At 41.0% G+C, this 16,885-nt stretch overlaps 1 protein-coding gene and 1 long non-coding RNA gene across 11 annotated transcripts in view; one reads left to right on the top strand and one right to left on the bottom strand.

The window, feature by feature from the left end:
* The window catches only part of dock10 (dedicator of cytokinesis 10), a 40,319-nt gene that overhangs the window by 22,142 nt on the left and 1,292 nt on the right, over positions 1 to 16,885 (top strand). For 2 of the 10 annotated variants that reach the window (XM_016670191.1, XM_016670192.1), the window contains exons 30-55: positions 25 to 121; positions 283 to 315; positions 882 to 1,060; positions 1,594 to 1,710; positions 2,240 to 2,348; positions 2,471 to 2,592; positions 3,411 to 3,525; positions 4,732 to 4,798; positions 5,207 to 5,254; positions 7,713 to 7,823; positions 8,241 to 8,350; positions 8,430 to 8,545; positions 9,853 to 9,990; positions 10,078 to 10,260; positions 10,355 to 10,465; positions 10,557 to 10,772; positions 11,640 to 11,697; positions 12,318 to 12,425; positions 13,047 to 13,153; positions 13,271 to 13,393; positions 13,593 to 13,706; positions 14,507 to 14,653; positions 15,054 to 15,264; positions 15,577 to 15,767; positions 15,851 to 15,951; positions 16,679 to 16,817. In XM_016670191.1, the coding sequence (XP_016525677.1) occupies positions 25 to 121; positions 283 to 315; positions 882 to 1,060; positions 1,594 to 1,710; positions 2,240 to 2,348; positions 2,471 to 2,592; positions 3,411 to 3,525; positions 4,732 to 4,798; positions 5,207 to 5,254; positions 7,713 to 7,823; positions 8,241 to 8,350; positions 8,430 to 8,545; positions 9,853 to 9,990; positions 10,078 to 10,260; positions 10,355 to 10,465; positions 10,557 to 10,772; positions 11,640 to 11,697; positions 12,318 to 12,425; positions 13,047 to 13,153; positions 13,271 to 13,393; positions 13,593 to 13,706; positions 14,507 to 14,653; positions 15,054 to 15,264; positions 15,577 to 15,767; positions 15,851 to 15,951; positions 16,679 to 16,817 (3,171 nt within the window). Of the gene's footprint in view, positions 1 to 24; positions 122 to 282; positions 316 to 881; positions 1,061 to 1,593; positions 1,711 to 2,239; positions 2,349 to 2,470; positions 2,593 to 3,410; positions 3,526 to 4,731; positions 4,799 to 5,206; positions 5,255 to 7,712; positions 7,824 to 8,240; positions 8,351 to 8,429; positions 8,546 to 9,852; positions 9,991 to 10,077; positions 10,261 to 10,354; positions 10,466 to 10,556; positions 10,773 to 11,639; positions 11,698 to 12,317; positions 12,426 to 13,046; positions 13,154 to 13,270; positions 13,394 to 13,592; positions 13,707 to 14,506; positions 14,654 to 15,053; positions 15,265 to 15,576; positions 15,768 to 15,850; positions 15,952 to 16,678; positions 16,883 to 16,885 lie in introns of all 10 variants that reach the window. The other 8 variants (XM_016670195.1, XM_016670194.1, XM_016670198.1 and 5 more) reach the window with 6 other exon arrangements.
* Positions 3,189 to 16,747, bottom strand: LOC107835929 (uncharacterized). The gene is made up of 3 exons (XR_001661770.1): positions 16,658 to 16,747; positions 7,372 to 7,383; positions 3,189 to 3,199 (listed from the first exon to the last, which is right to left on the bottom strand). It is a non-coding gene; the product is annotated as an uncharacterized LOC107835929 (long non-coding RNA).

The raw sequence follows: 16,885 nt of genomic DNA, 5'->3' as shown, positions 1-16,885 counted from the left end.
ATTTTTCCCCTGTGTGGTCGGCAGGTTCTCTGCGAGCTAAAGTTTGAGTTCCTCAGGGAGGTGTGCAACCATGAGCACTATATTCCTCTCAGTCTGCCTCTCCCTTCTGCTCGCATCTCTGGTAAGATTCCCTGCAGCTCCCAGCCGCTTCTCGTTTATGTGGCTGAAGCCATTCACCGAGTAGATCTCATTTTCATTAATTTTTTTTAATCTCCATTAACATTAAGTCCATCTGTCCTTCTCTTTGTGCCGTTTTTCTGTCGTTTTATGTGACCATGTCAGATCATGCATCCCCAGAGCTTCAGAGCACTCATGGTAAATATTTCCATTCAGTCATTTTTACCTTGTTCTCTGTCCTGTTTGTCTCCCCATCTCTTTTTGTTCAGTGGATATAAAGCACACAATATATATTTTCACTACAAATAGTTGCACAAATCAGACATACGTACATTATGTACTGGAGGTGCTTGTTTCAAAAGGTTTATGTTATGCACATTCTTTATGTGGGAATTTGTCTGTTGCTTTTTTTTCTATTCTAATGTTTAATAGCAGAACTTGCACATGATCTTATTTACATTAAATTTCTGTCTGATCATCTCTGAAAAATAAGTCAGAGTAAACACTGAAGCAGTCACTTTTCTCAGTAGTTTTTGTCATTTTCTTTTCCAAAAGTATTTATTTGGTTAATTACTTGTTAATAACGATCGGAAGCAATGCTGCTCTTACTTGGATACAGTTTTGGGCCGCTCTGCTTTCCTCTAACTAATGTGAGCAGCAGACTTCGTAATGCAAAGAAGTTCTCAAACTGACTGAGGCTAATCAAACATCGTCACAAGCTTTTTTGAAACTCGGCTAATTTTCTAATTTCTATCTCGATTTAGTTTCAGTGCCTGAGTACAACCTGACTGGAGAGTTCTGCAGGAAGCACTTCCTCACCGGGCTGCTGCTCCGAGAGCTGGGATTGGCTCTCCAGGACGAGCAGGACCTGAGGCACCTAGCCTTGGCCACGCTGAAGACCTTGATGGCCAAGCACTCTTTGGATTCACGCTACGCCACCAAGGTAGACGCGCTTTGCTTTGAAGAAAACTCAAAAGGCATAAAAATGACTCATGAGCACACAGCAGAAATCGTTACGACTCATCCGGAGATGAACACACACACCCACACAAACACACACACACACGCAGACGTGATTCTTCATGGCAGCTGCAACCAACGGTCGGGATTTCTTAATGAATGCTGGGAAGTTTCTAGATCAGATTAAGTCTGTAATCTGCCCTCGGATAAGCAGTGCCAACCACAACAAACGGTCTGGACCCTGACCGAGTCTCCTGAGGTCTGAGTCAAAACCCGATGTATCACAAGGAGGGTAGCATGTGGAAAATGGGAAGGTTGTCATTTGAAAGTAATTTGCAGGGTTTTCTTTTTCCATTTCCTTTAAAAAGCCTAAAATATTAAACATTTTGCTAGTCATTCAAGTCATGTTTATATGAGAAAACGGGCTGTTTTTCTAAACCTAAAATTGATTGTCTAATAATCTTCATGTGTTGATTCTTTTTCGCCGGGTGATTTATTTATTTATTTTTCTTCCAGGAGAAGCAGGCGAGAATCGCATCCCTCTACCTGCCTCTGTATGGACTGATTTTAGACAACATGCCTCGATTCTTCCTCAGGGACCTCTTCCCCATCTACTTCACTTCAAGCGACCAAGTAAGTCAGAGAGATCAACGACGTTTCTGAGTTCCTGCACACCTAGCTTGCACCGTTTATAAAAGTTTAGTTTATAAAAGAAAGGAGAGTAGAAGCTCTTCTTTAGGACAGATATGCAGCATTGATTCCCTAGACCATTTTTTTTCCTGCCGTTGTACAAGTGGGGATTTTCTCTGCATTTGCTTCAATATGCCTATCAAATGAATGATTAATGACCAGCTTCCACTTCTTTGAAGGTTCTTGTCAAATGTCAATGACCTTCACATATATCTTCTATACATGAGCCCAAGGTTTGGAAATCCTTTAGTTTAGCACATAATTGTTTAGCTTTTTTGTTCTTTTTTTTTTCCTGGTTTATATGTCATACGCAACGTTCTTTTCAAAAACAGGTTCTAGTTCTTCGAGATCTGAACAAAACAAGACTTATTTAAAATTATTTGTGTTGATAATTAATTTTAGGTTTAGAAACACTGTGGACGACAAGCGTTTGATCTTTTTCTCTTTGCTTCTCTGCCTGCCCGCCTTGCAGGGCTCTCGAGATGACGTAAGCGTTAGCGGGGGAGTGGCGGGAGGGGTGACTCGCCACGGAAACTCTGTGGACGCCTCCTTTTCCAAAGAAGTGCTCAATTCAATTACAGGTACGCCAGTGCAGTATGCGCCTGTCTGCGTTGCGAGCCTACCTTCTGTAAAACATATACGAATCGAGACAATGACGCCGATTCCCTCCCATCCTCTTCCTGCTCCTCCTACCCTGCACCAGCTTTTTCATCCTTGGCGGTTGCTACGGGTAACCAGGCTGACTCCCGAGGTTCTCTGATCAGCGTGGACTCCAACCCTAGCAACAGTGACAGAAACAGTGAAAAGATGGATGGATGTGAGAAGGTGAGAGAGGGAACATGTGAGAGAGCCATTGTGATTTCCTTTTTGTTATGAAAAGCAGATTTTTCTTTTCTCAGATGGTGCAAAAACAAATCGTTTAAGTTATGTTTGTATTTGCATTTTTCTGTCCTCAGTCTTCCAGAATAAATGCTAAAAATATTTACTTACTTAAAGAGAAATATAGAAAAAATAGATGTTTTGAGCCTGATATGAAAAGAAATACTGATATTTGTTCATGTTACTGGACAGTGCACCTACAGAAGTCCGAATACTTTGTTTTGTTAAACTATTATTGTATTTTGTTTTTGTTGAGCAGATAAACATGGAAAATATCACAGGGACGTTGTTTTTGCATTTTTAATAATTTAAAAAACAGATGTATTTTTGTGGTCCACCACTGCTTTGAACTTTGAACTGCATGCTGTAGATTATCTGGTAAAGGTAGTTTCCTTAACTTTGATCTAAGTTTTATGTAACTAACGCAAGTGATAAATAATGAATACATTAAGCTGTTTTTTATAGACTCATCACGGTGTGTGATCTAGGATTGGAAGCATTTAGTGAATAGTACTTCTTTGTTTTTATTTTTCAGTATTTTACCTCCTGGTCCCTAATAAGAACCAGACAGAAAATAGTCTGATTCCGATCTCTGGATAATTGATTGGTGCGTTTTATTTAAAAAAAATAAAATAAAATACAATTTCTGTCTTTTCTGTTACTTAAAAAGCAATCGAAGGGGAGATGAAAAGGTCCATTATCACATTCCTTACAGATTATTTTTGACTAACTTTTTCCTTCTTCTCTTGGTGTCTTTGTCTTAGTTTGCTCGTCCACAGTCTCTAATTGGTTATGGTTCTCGCTGTGACAAGCTGGACCAGGCAGAGACCAGAAGTCTCCTCATGTGCTTTCTTCACATCATGAAGACGATATCTGAAGGCAAGAAATGTGTTTTTATTATTATTATTATTATTATTATTATTATATAACTAGGGCAGGACGGCTCAGTTAATGACTACGATGAATTGTGGTGGAAATCTTGAGATTTAAAATTTGTGTTTCAACTAGACCTACTTTGACCCCTTACTTTTTCCAAATTTTAATCCATTGGCACTGGTTTGTTGTATATCCCAAGTCATGGGATAAGCACAGATCAAGCATCACATTATAACCACTGACGGGTGAAGTCGATACCACCTATTATCTCTACATCCTGACATCTGTTTGTGGGTGGAATATATCAGGTAAATAAACATCGTTTACCCCGACTTGATGGGTTTCAAGGAGGAGGAAAAGGCAAGTGTAAGGATTTGAGCAAATTTAACAAGAAACACATTGTGACTGCTTAAAGACCCAAGAGAGCATCACTAACAAAAGTGGTCCAAGGAAGGAAGAATGTTGAACTGGAAACACTCTTCCAGTTGTGGCCAACCAGGATTCTTTGAAGCATGCAGAACACACACTGCATTGGCATTCAGCTATCTATAGACATGCATAGCCACAGACCAGTCAGGGTCTGGATATGTGATTACCAAAACAGGATTAGAAATCAACGGAGAAAGGTGTCCTGGTCTGATAAATGATGTTTTCTTTCGTGCTACATGGAAGACCCGACTGCCTGTACTGTACTTTGTGTACCTGTGGAGTCTCTGGCACCAAAACGCTCCTCAGTCAAAGTGAAAGTTACTCTGACACACACGTACCACCTATGTAAGCTTTGTTGCCAGCCTGGTCCTGCCTTTTATGATTGTCACTCTCTGATAACTGTGGCCTTTTTTCAGCAGGAAAATGCTGGTTTGATGAACGTAGAAAAAAAAAAACAATCAAGGTGTTAACCTCCAAATTAGCCAGATCTCTGAACGTTTTCGTTACCGGACATGGAGTCACGGTGTGTCACGGTGACGGTGCATCATCTCAAATCTGTTAAAGTTGCAATACTTCCACAACATTTGGCTGTGTTTTCATTTTTGTTTTGAAATGTAGCATTGGTAAAATAATTTGACATTTTTTCCCCAAAAAGCTTTGTGAGTGTTGACTCCTGAGCTGCATGAATAACTGAGTTATCACATTGGTTTTACAAACAATGCTCAGCTAATCAGAAATGTTTGTGACTTGATCCTTTTTTTTTTTCCCCACTGTTTCCAGATGTGCTGGTATCCTACTGGCACCGGGCCATACACCAGGAGATCTCAGACTTCTTTAACATCCTGGAGTAAGACCTTTTAATTTCTTTTGTGTTGTTGTTGTTGAAAGAGCAGTACCACAGGTCATATTCGGCTGATTATAAAAGTAGCCTACAGGCAATTTGAAAGAAATCTGAGACAACCAAGGGTGGGGAAAAGGCAAATGAGAAGAAAAGGGCACATGGCCAGAAGGGAACAGATGAAAATAATGACATAGCAAGAGAAGGAAAACAGATTGTGATTTTAGTCCAAGATCCCAATCCACAGAGGAGTGCATTAAATTAACTTTCTATGCTTCCTGTTTGTGTCAGCATCTATGCTAGTTCGCATCCTGCACAATTTTCTCCGAGATACTTTCTTTTTTCCGTTTAACCTTTGAATCACAAGACATTTCCAAATAGGTGTTTTTTTTTTGTGTGTTTTTTTTTGTTCCTCAGGCTTTGTCTTCAGCACTTCAGGTTTCTGGGGAAGCGCCACATCGCCAGGTATGTCCATGTCTCTCTTTGCTTTCTTCTCAATTGATGTGTTGTTCACATGCTATCTTCACAAAGCTACTGATGTGGGGGGAAGAAAAAAAAAAAACTATTACCTGCTGCAGCTGAGAGTTTCCACGCCCTCCACCACCTGATACATAATTCATATCATCACGGTTGCACACATGCATAAATGCAGCCTCGATCAGACGTGTTGGAGCACGCGCGCGCGCAAATAAATTAATCGGGCACGGTCGGGCAGAAATACTAATATGTGCTTTGCATGCGTGTGCATGCTCGCAGATGAGCTCCGCGAGAAGAAGATGGATAAGGAGGGAATAAGATGGAAAGAAGGGAGGGGGGGGAGGTGAAACTCCTGGATCGTGCTGCGAGGAAAGAATCACTGCTGGATTTTGCGCTGTAGGAGTTGGAAAGCTCAGGATGGGGGTTGAGATGTGAGTGTCTGCTCTTGTTGGAGCAGAGCCACTGGCACTGCAAGACCCTTCCATCTTTTGGTTCCTTGCAGCTAATTAAATTAACCGTCTTTTTCCTTTCAGCAGGAGGACTCAGACGTGTAAGCCCTCCAAAAAAAAAAAAAAAAAAAAAAAAAGACTGAATGAACACACTGATTTTCTGTATGCGGAGGCTTTAACTGAATATGGATAGCTGGGAGGCTGATAAAGGGTTTCAGTCGTGGCTAAGCTAGCTTCTTAACATTGGTCTGTAATACCAGGCCACGGGGGGATTCACCGCCGTACGCCTGTGCGTGTATCAGTGTCTGCCTTTCTAAGCGCCTGGCTGAGTCAGTGTGGGTACCGGTTGTAGGTCAGGAGGGGTGAAGTGCATTAGCAGTGTGTAGCCAGCCTGCAAGCCAGACAACAATATAGGCTTCAAGTCTTGGCACATTGTATTAAGTCGTCCACAGGGGGGAGCTGTGTCCAGGTTTGACATTAAAGCCTTCCATAATTCTCATCCAGTAGTTGTAAAAGATGCAGCAACAAGAATTTTGTAGCCAAACTCTAAACCTCCTATTTTTGTAAAGCTTTGACCTACAGATGGATTTTTTTTTCTTAAGTTAAGCCTCATGCAAGAAGTCATTCATTCTTTAGTTTCAAAGTGGATGTAACATTGTGAAGTGTGCAGAAACAATCACTTTAAAAACGGCGTTTTACTGGTCCTTCAAAGAAAGACAAAAATACGTATACCTTCTGTCGAGGCCAGCGTTACTGAAATAGCAGTTTCCATTTATACTCCAGAGTGTCGATCCTTCGCTCTGAGATTTCCAACTGGTCGCCAACATTTCCAAATTCAACACATTCTATAGCAGACAGATGTTGGGACAGGAAACCAGAGCCTTTCTGTTATCTGCTGCAGTCTTTCTCTCGACTTGAATGAACTTCAAACCCGAGAAGTCGTAGAAATTGCAGTTTCCTTTAAAATAGCTTCGTCCATATCTTTCCCTTATGCGTACCCAGACTTTATTTTACACACCATGTTGACACTGAAAACTACCTCCAGTATCCCCCCACCCGCCTAATGTTCATATTTTGGAAAATAATTGTTTAAGTTATGCTTTCCTAAACAGTTTAGCTAACTCCCAATCTGCATTATCACGACCCTACGCTGACCCTTGTACATAGCCACGGGTCACCTTTGTTATCTACACTATCTGACACATTAATAAAGTATGTCACTGTTAAGCATTGTACTGTAAGCTGCATCGTATTGCATGTCTCCCCCCAGCTTTGTGCACGGTGACCATCCATGTTGCTGCACATGTATGATGTATTGCATCAATCAAGCACTTTTTCTCACTGATGGTGCATGGAATCCTCTGTTCTGTGAATCCATCTGCAACATTTCCATATCGTTTTTTTTTTTTTTTGTCTTACAAAGGCAGCAAGTGTTTACCTAGACAAACCTACGCTGAGGTCAGGTATCTCAGCATGATCAAATCCATACGTTTTAATTCTGACGCTGATATTTGTATTACATTAATGCAAACTCTAACCTTTTGTTCATCACTTCAGCTCTGGTAGGATTATACTAATGGCAAACTAAAACAATTGATTTTCCATCTGGCTGACCTTCCACTCTGTACGAGCTGAATTTCTTTTTTTCCCCCCAACTCCAGCTGCTCTCTCATCCTACACCAAGGTCGATTTTTGCAGCTCTTGAATGCTTTTTATGCATTTCGTTTTGCTTTGCTGGGGAAAAAAGAACACATACACACACACGTTGTCAGCCAGCTGCTATACCTATGTAAGGCCACAAAAGAGCTAAAACCTCCCCGATGTGCATCTCGTTTACATAAAGGTCTTCGATTGATTATACAAGCATGCAACGACGGCCATTAGCTTGCCACTCACAGTTAGGATCACTGACTGATAAATGATGGGCATAAAACAAACATTCATTGCTTTAACTACAGTAACTAACGTCAGGTGTGATGTGGTTGGCTTGTGAACAGGAAGCTAGCAGCGGCAGTAAAGCTGGCCCAGGCAACCCAGGCCAATGGCACCCTGAAGGGCTCTAGCAACCCCTCCCAGTCCTCTCAACACTCGAGCCTCTTCCCGCAATGGTAATCATCCTCCACCTCAGCCATGATGATGATGATGATGATCATGACGACGATGAGTTAAGATGAAGATGCTGAGACTTTGGTTACTCAAAGTGCTCTTGATCTTAATGATGTCTGGTTAGCTTTAATAACAAGAAACCCTATAAAATGCAACTATAGATAAAATTTACAAGTAGATAAAATTTTTTAAATTATTATTTTTTTTTTTGCTTTATGTATATTCATTTTTTTTATATCACTGTGTTTCCATGCCACATATTGTAGCTGTGTTTTGAGCATGCCCCTCCTCATAGCTACTGACCGTCATGTGTTGTTACTATTTATTATGTCGCATAAAAGTGTCTTATTCTCTGTAGGTTAATACCTGCAGCTACAGTTGTTTAATTTCTAAACCGCGCTCTTCGCTGTCGTCCCCAGGATGGCCTCTGGAGGGGAAGGCCACCGGCACGCTCGCTCCCAGACCATGCCCATCATCAGGGGCAAGAACGCCCTAATGAACCCAAAGCTGCTGCAGATGATGGAAACGGGTAAAACGCAAGACTGAGAGGACTGTAACGCTGCTTTAGGTGGATTGACATTACATCCCGCGCTCGATTCCGTTTGCAGACGGGAGCATCCAGGATGGCGACACGCTGAGTCCCACAGACATCGAGGCCAACTTGTCCACAGAGGTGGCTCTCACCGTGCTGGATGTACTAGAGCTCTTTGTTCACCATCATAAGGTCTGCGTCACGCTGCACAGCCAAAGCTACAGCCTGTGTATTTATCAGTTTTCTTATGTAAAGAATCAAATGGCATTCTGTAACAAAATAGAAAAAAAAAAGTTGAATTGTGGTAACAAACGCTTAAACTATTTAGTGTAAATACATGCTGGCGTTGAATCCAGGAGGGATTGTGGTGTAAATTATGGATTCAGCAGCTTATTACTGCTTATTACTGATCTTTTACTGCCACCTGGTGGCAAGAAAAAGCAGTTTTGCACTTTCTGCACTTTTGTGCTTGAAAGGTCATGTGTCGCGTGGCTTTTTTGTCTTCACATACTTCATTAGTTGTCGGTGCAAGATTAGATCCGAATAGAAAGGATAAAACGAATTAAAGACAAAAGTAAACCAAGGAAGAAGTCCAAGTTTAAGAATTGGAGGACCGGACGAAAAAGCAATACAATTATCTTGAAACATTCTTGATATTAATTATTATTCTTCCACCTTGGAAGATGAGCTAAATAATATATGTTAATTCAGAGCTATAATTCACAGCTAAAATATTGAAAACAAGACAATAGTGGACTAATCAGAAGCAATGTCAATTATCGCTCCAGCCAGGAAACAAAAGTAATATTCAAATAAGAATCCTCATTTGAGCAGAAGTTATGACACGATGCAGTTTTTAAAGGATGATTTCATTTGTTATGGCCGATTATATCACAAACCAACCTGGTTGTGCCCTCCCTCCCCCCTCCGTAGAAAATGTTGCTATCATGCAACAACTGGCTCAGTTGTGGAATGTTCTCCCAGATTTATATGAAGAATTTCTTTATTCAGTCCCACTGAAGGGTATTTGAGCATGAACAGCTTGTTTAAGCTCATGCTTTAGCACCTCAATCGGATTAAAGACTGGGCTCTGTCTAGATCACTGCAACCCCCTTCTTTTTTCTTTTTCTTTTTTTTAGCTATTCAGACATTGACTAGAGAAATAAAGCCAAAGAAATGTGGTTCAATACAGATTATTCATGATTCCGTAAAATGACGATTATGTATATTTAATTTTGAAAATGTAATTTTTTTTTTTTTGCTCGTTATTAATTTGGTTTATTTTTCTTCCATCTTCCAAAGTTGCACTCTCTTTCTTTCTTTTTTATTTTCCCCCACAAATCCATCATGTGTTGCTGTTATTTCAAACATTTTGTGTCATGTTGGATTTCATCCCCCCCAACAAAATTAAAATATCTAAAGTGACATTGATTTCTATTATTAAATGTAACTACCACAATAACACACCGTTTCTCTTTTGTTCCTCTTACTTCATATAGAAGCAGTTGCTGCAGGACGAAGGGCAGAACACTTTGATGAAGAAGGTGCTGGACACCTACTTGCTCTTCTTTCAGATCAACCAGTCAACTGCGACCCTGCGCCACGTCTTTGCTGCGCTCCGGCTCTTTGTGCAGAAGGTCCAGCATGCATTCGAAAATGCATTCGTAGACTTCCGCTAGCTTTGCTCATGTGACGTAGGGTCTGACGGTCCTTTCGTTCTGCAGTTTCCCAGCGCGTTCTTCCAGGGTAAGGCAGACCTGTGTGGCTGTCTGTGCTATGAGATCCTAAAATGCTGTAACCATCGATCCAGCTCCACCCAGACGGAGGCGGCTGCCTTGCTCTACTTCTTCATGAGGCAAAACTTTGAGTTTACAAAAGGCAAATCAATCGTCCGCTCACATTTGCAGGTGAGTGATTCCCCCCTCCCCTCCTGTGATTTACGGTAATGGAAGTATACAAGGGTTCTTCCGGAGCCACGCTGAGCCTCTGTCTCCACTGTAGGTTATCAAAGCAGTGAGCCAGCTGATCGCAGATGCTGGAATTGGAGGCTCGAGGTTTCAACAGTCCTTGGCCATCATTAACAACTTTGCCAACGGAGATGTGCCGCTCAAGGTAGCGCAAGCTTAAGAGTTGTGTTGTGGTCATGTGGCTTTTGAGAATCATCAAGATTTTTAAGTGAGGAATGTTCTTCTAATTCCTTCAGAGCACACCGTTCCCTGCTGAGGTGAAGGATTTGACCAAACGGATCAGGACGGTCCTGATGGCCACGGCCCAAATGAAGGAGCATGAGAAAGACCCAGAAATGTTGGTGGACCTGCAGTACAGTCTGGCTAACTCCTACGCCAGCACGCCCGAGCTCCGACGCACCTGGCTGGAGAGCATGGCCAAGGTTCACGTCCGCAACGGGGACTTGTCTGAGGTCAGACATCTCAGATTTTCTCTGGCTGATCTCACCTCAGTGACTTTTGAAGCAGTTTCGATTTGGGACGTCTCGTTCAGAATTTTTATTGTTTTTACCGATATGGATCTAAGTAATTTAGGGAAAGGCATGTGTCCATACCTAGATTGAGTCTTATGCTTCATTAAAATGACTGCCACTCGTATTCTTGAAACCTTGCTACCTTTGAAGTGGAGTAACATACCAACCTAAATTTAACCAATATTAAGTGGTATGCATTAGTCTTACTATTGTGTTCCACTTAACTCACTAACCTATGGTGAAATTGCCACAACAGTTTTTCCTGTTTGACATGTACTATAACAATGTACCATTTTGAGACTGCATTTATAAAGTCTTGGTCATGCCTGAGACCAAGACTTTATAAATGTTGAGGTTTTTAAAGTTACGGTTTGAGACGTCTAAAACTTCCATACGTAATATTTCTGTTCTGTGATCTCAACTAAAGGAGATTTTTAGAAACTGTCCAAATTTATAAATCAAAAAACATTAGATTAAAAGCCTGAATAATATAAATAATGTAACTGTAATGGTTAATGTGGCTTATTATTTTTGCAGCAGCAGGAAAACCTGCTTTAAAGAATTTTTATCATGCTATGTAGGTTTTTTTAATTTTATGCTACTACCACGAAACAGCTGTCTTGCTCCCTTTATCCAGAGGGGTTAGCTAAAAAGCTAGGTACAGTTTACATGATTTTCCTGTTTCACTCATTTGCTACGTTGTTATTTTATCTATTTTATTTATTCTTTGGAATGTTTTACTGCATGCATCACCTTCTGCCGTTCGATTTTACCTGAAAACTGCATCTGTTGACGTTTTCTTCTTAGGCTGCTATGTGCTACATCCACATCTCAGCCCTGATTGCTGAATCGCTGAAGAGGAGAGGTTAGTCCAAGCCCACTTAAATTTAACAAGCTTTCTTTTGCAGCATGATCTGTCTTTGTGTAACTTTGTGCCCCAAAATCTCTGCTTTTACCGAACATCTATTTCTGTTCATCTCTGCCTCCATGATAAGTTCTGCTACTGTACTTACAGCTATATATATATATTTTTTAAATCTGCAAACTGTTGTCCACATTTAACCCAATCATTGAAACTTTCAGACATAATTTCTTTCTAAAATAGTGGAATATGTGCACAGTGGCTTAGTGCAGATGGCTAATGAAGTGAAGCTGATTTACTTTACTTGCACAGTTGTAGTGAAGATATTTAGCTCTGATTAACAGCCTCTTGGTTTCTTGTCGAACTCTAGGCTGATCTCCACACATTCTCATATGTTTCTTTGTTTCCACTCGCTCCTTTTGTCTGTGCATCCTCATACAAAGCCTGCATCTTTAGCCAAATGTGCCCGGCATCCATTTGCATGCGCTTCACTAACCCAGCCCATAGCTACTGTTGCTTAGCCGCTTTGTGAGTCTCATCCTCGAGCATAGAAGATCAAAGCAAGTGGACGCATATTTTTTTTTTTATAAACCTGCTGCTCCTCCACCTCTCCCACCAAACAGGCTACTGGAGAGCCGACAAAGCCGGAATGTCCTGTGTGTCCCCCGAAGAAAGCCCTGTCTTTAACTGTAGCTCCTTACTAACTTCCTCCCGAGATCAAGACAGTGAGTGTGTGCGCCTGGGGGCCTGCTGGGTTGGAGGGGCTGGGAGTTCACATAAGCTATTCTAACGTGTTGACGTTGAAAGAAGAGCTAGACGTAAACTATGCCGTCAGGTGTTCGTTTTAGCATCTTCTCTCCTGTAGGTTTTTTAATTTCCGTCCAGATTATAGGAAATGAGCCTTTTAGCTTTGATGTCAGGTATCTTGTTTGAGGAAATAAAATAACAGTCAATGCCTGCCCGGTGTCAGTTTCGTTTGATAGGATACATCACCGAAATATGTTATAACTCACAATTTACACTGAATGATGCTAATTTTGTGTAAGGCGGCAAAAACGGATGCCTGATTACGGATCGTATTTTATGCACGTGCTTCACACTTTGTCCGTTTTATAACTGCAAGTTTCAACTAGTTTTATTTAGGATTTTCATAAGACCCTAGAAAATACGTTAACGTTTGTGCCTCCTAACAAGAGAAGATGTGGAAAACGTTCAACGGCTTTGAAAAGCTTTGCAATGGGACTGACTTCAACAGCATTAGCACAACACCTAAGTGGGAAATCTGAAGGTCTGCACTGCATATATTCTGAATTGCATGCCCTAATGTCAGTTTTCTCCATCTGTCACTCTAGCATCGTTCTCCATGGGCTGGGCAGCATTTATGTGCATTACCCCCAATGTTAAGGAGGAAGGTGCTATGAAGGAAGATACAGGTACACAAGATACGCCATACACTGAGGTCAGTGTTCACTTTTACAAAAAACCCCAAAAACAAACGAAAAACAAATCCATGATTATCATTTATGGATAATTGCAGTTTAGTATTTTAAAAATATATATTGGATTATGCTTTTAGGACACTTTGGTGGAGCAGCTGGAGCTGTGTGTGGACTATCTGTGGAAATCTGAGCGATATGAGCTTATTGCAGACATAAACAAACCCGTGATTGCTGTTTTTGAGAAGAGGAGGGACTTCAAGGTAACGTTTACGGTCGTTATGCGATTTTGAGAGCTTCACTGTATTCTTAGCTACAATCTGGAAATGAATCGGATTGTATACAGTTTTGAATATGTATTGGAAAAGTATTATAATTGAATGATATTTGTTGTGAATTGGTGCCATATAAATAACCGCCATATCCGTCTCAGTTTGTGTGCTACTCCGTGTTTTTCCACAGAGGCTGTCGGAGCTGTACTACGACATTCATCGCTCGTATCTGAAGGTGACGGAGGTCGTGAACTCAGAAAAACGGCTCTTTGGACGCTATTACCGTGTGGCTTTTTATGGACAAGTGAGTGACAAGTAATGTAAATGAAGGCACACACCTGCTCACCAGGCCAGTGTAAACAGAATCAACTCTGTGCTGGCTGGGAAAGTGTGGTTATGATTTCACGAGACGCTAATGGGCGCCCGACGTCCGAAGCAGAGACTCACCACCACATTTACTGTGATTTAGACATCATGCAAGTGTTATTCACTTTGCTTTGATTTGGAGTCAATCCTGAGCTCTCTAAAACGTGTCTGTTTAGACAAAATTAGACAGCTAAAATTTTCTCTGTGGTCAGAATCCTTAATCTCTCTGTTTGCTCTTTTCTTTCCTGTTTATAATATTTTTAATCCAAGATTGCGGTAAGTCTCGAGTGCCCTTAAGTTTTCATTTCCCCTGGTGCTAATCATTCTTGCCTCTCTTGTCCTTTTTTTTTTTTTACCAATAATAACATCTGCTGCTCTGACCCTCTGAAAGGTTGTGTGACTCTTGTTGTGGTCCACCTTACTCCCCGTAACGCCTGACGATCAAGTTATCCCCCCCGCCTCCCTAAAAATTAAGACAGGTTGATGTCATGCACCCACATTTGACACATTCAGTAAACCTTACTCACCCCGACATCTGATCCCAGTGTTGCTTCGAAAATTATCTCCCCAGTCTTCCATCCGAAACTTTAACAGACACGCTGACAGGGCGGAGTGAAGTGCTTTAACACGATCACGTGTGTTTATTTGCAGCGTCGTTGACTCCAGAAATTTGAATGAAGAAAGCATTATGGTTTATCTATATTTTACTGATTAGTTATCTGCATGTGTGATTTTTAGGGCTTCTTTGAGGAGGAGGAGAGCAAAGAGTTTATCTATAAAGAGCCAAAGCTGACGGGTTTGTCTGAAATCTCCCAGAGATTACTCAAACTCTACTCTGACAAGTTCGGACCCGACAATGTGAAGATGATCCAGGACTCTAACAAGGTAATGGTAACAGTTCATCTACTTGGTTTTATTACACGTGGATGTGATCTAAAGAAAAATTGAGCAGCCTCAGCAAGTATTTGCACAAGCTGGTAAAGATTTATAAAATGCCCTCGTGTAATTCTGCGCGGTGAGCTCCTGTCCCGAAGTTGCCCATATCTACAGTCACAGCAAGACAACAAAGTAGGGTCCTGAAAATTTATCTCAGATAAAAAAAAAAAATAAAAAATTGGTTCAAAACATTCTCACATCATGCAACTGCAATTGAAAAAAATATTAACGTTGTACTACTAATTTTTCATCTTTATTAGTTTTGCCAATAAGTAGGAGCAATGTTTTGTTTTTGTTTTTTTTTTCCCCCAAAGTTTCACAATTTGTGCCTAACTTTCATTCAACACAGGTAAATCCCAAAGACCTGGAATCCAAGTACGCCTACATTCAGGTGACATATGTAGTGCCCTACTTTGATGAGAAGGAGCAACAAGACAAACGAACAGACTTTGAGAGACACCACAACATCAACCGCTTTGTGTTCGAGACTCCCTTCACCCTGTCGGGGAAGAAGCACGGAGATGTGGAGGAGCAATGCAAGAGACGCACCATACTGACCAGTTAGTATCTGTTTCCGTTTGCCTATTTTCTGTTTTTATGCTTGATGGCTGCTTTATGCTCAGCAATCTTCAGCAATTCCAATAGTGTGCATTGAATGAAAAGCTACTATGCCTGATGTCTTAGTAAAACTTCTAAGTTTGTTAAACCTAAGATCCTTTTTTTTTCTTCTATTACATCTTGTTTCATTTGTTTATTTTTTTTTTTCTCCCCAAACGTCTTTTCTAGTTTTGCAAATGAGAAGTTACACAAAATACTTGAGTCTTTTGGTGAATTTGGCTAATGTTTGGTGTGACACTTTTACATTTTTGCAGCAAGTTCCAGCTTCCCCTACCTAAAGAAGCGCATCCAGGTGGTGGAGCAGCAAAGCACGGAGATGAACCCAATCGAAGTTGCCATCGACGAGATGTCGCGTAAAGTTTCCGAGCTCAACCAGCTCTGCAACATGGAAGAGGTGGACATGATCAGGCTCCAGCTAAAACTTCAAGGCAGCGTTAGCGTCAAAGTAAGCGCTGCTCCAGAGAAAAAAAAAAAAAGATACAAATACGCCACGATTTGGTTTTATAGCTGCTGATTGGTCCTTCCTAGGTGAATGCAGGACCTATGGCTTATGCCAGAGCATTTTTGGAGGAGAAGAATGCAAAGAAATATCCCGACAACCAGGTCAAACTCCTAAAAGAGATTTTCAGGTAGGATTTTCCTGTTCTCTACTTCCCCTATAGTGAAAACAGGAGTCTAGTAGAGCACATTTTTCATGGAAATGGTTAACTCTTTTGGGAAATGTCCTTTTATAGATAATAAAAAATCTGAAACCAAAGTTTGTTATAAACAAATCATGCTAGCAACAGGAACTCTGTGTAGCATAGAGGTAGAGTGCTGCATACGTCAAGGCCCTGAATGCAGCCGTCCTGGGAAGCCGATTATCGATCCTGATCACTTTGCTGCATTTCTGCCCATTTCCTGTCCGGTGATTGTCAACAAAGGGTAAAGAAAATCTAAAAAAGAAAAAAGAATGGAAAGAAAATACTAGGATCAGCTGTCATACTAGCATTAGCATGTTGCTATCAATAGCAATGCTAAAGTAAAGTATTTGGTGTTAATGTAGACAGAACCTGACTCTAGAAAAGTTTAGAATTTTGAAAACTAAAGCCTTGGTCTTAATCGACTATTTGGGATCTGGAATTACTAATCATAACAAGCACAAAATCACAACCTATTATGAAACACTAACTTTAACAAACATTCTAGTATTAGCATGTCTATTTTTCATTATCCAAACTGTAGTCACAACAGGGATAAAATGCTAAAATTAGATAGTTTTACAACTAAATAACATGCTACCATCCATGCTCAGTTTAAAACGATCATTTACTGACATGCCCACAAGTGAGCTACTCCTTTATTTGTCCTCTGCAGGCAGTTCGCAGAAGCCTGCGGTCAGGCTTTGGACGTGAACGAGCGCCTCATCAAGGAGGACCAGCTGGAGTACCAGGAGGAGATGAGGGCTCACTACCGGGACATGCTCACTGAGTTGTCGGGCATCATGAACGAACAGGTCTCACATCACAATGAGACGTAGCTCCACTGACTCTGTTACCATCTTGTGCCTCTTCTGAATAGGTT

This window comes from Poecilia formosa, unplaced genomic scaffold (genome assembly GCF_000485575.1).
Source record: "Poecilia formosa unplaced genomic scaffold, Poecilia_formosa-5.1.2 Scaffold31, whole genome shotgun sequence".
NCBI classification, from domain to species: domain Eukaryota; kingdom Metazoa; phylum Chordata; class Actinopteri; order Cyprinodontiformes; family Poeciliidae; genus Poecilia; species Poecilia formosa.
Note: the sequence above shows the minus strand (reverse complement) of the source record. Positions and strands in the feature narration are given on the sequence as shown.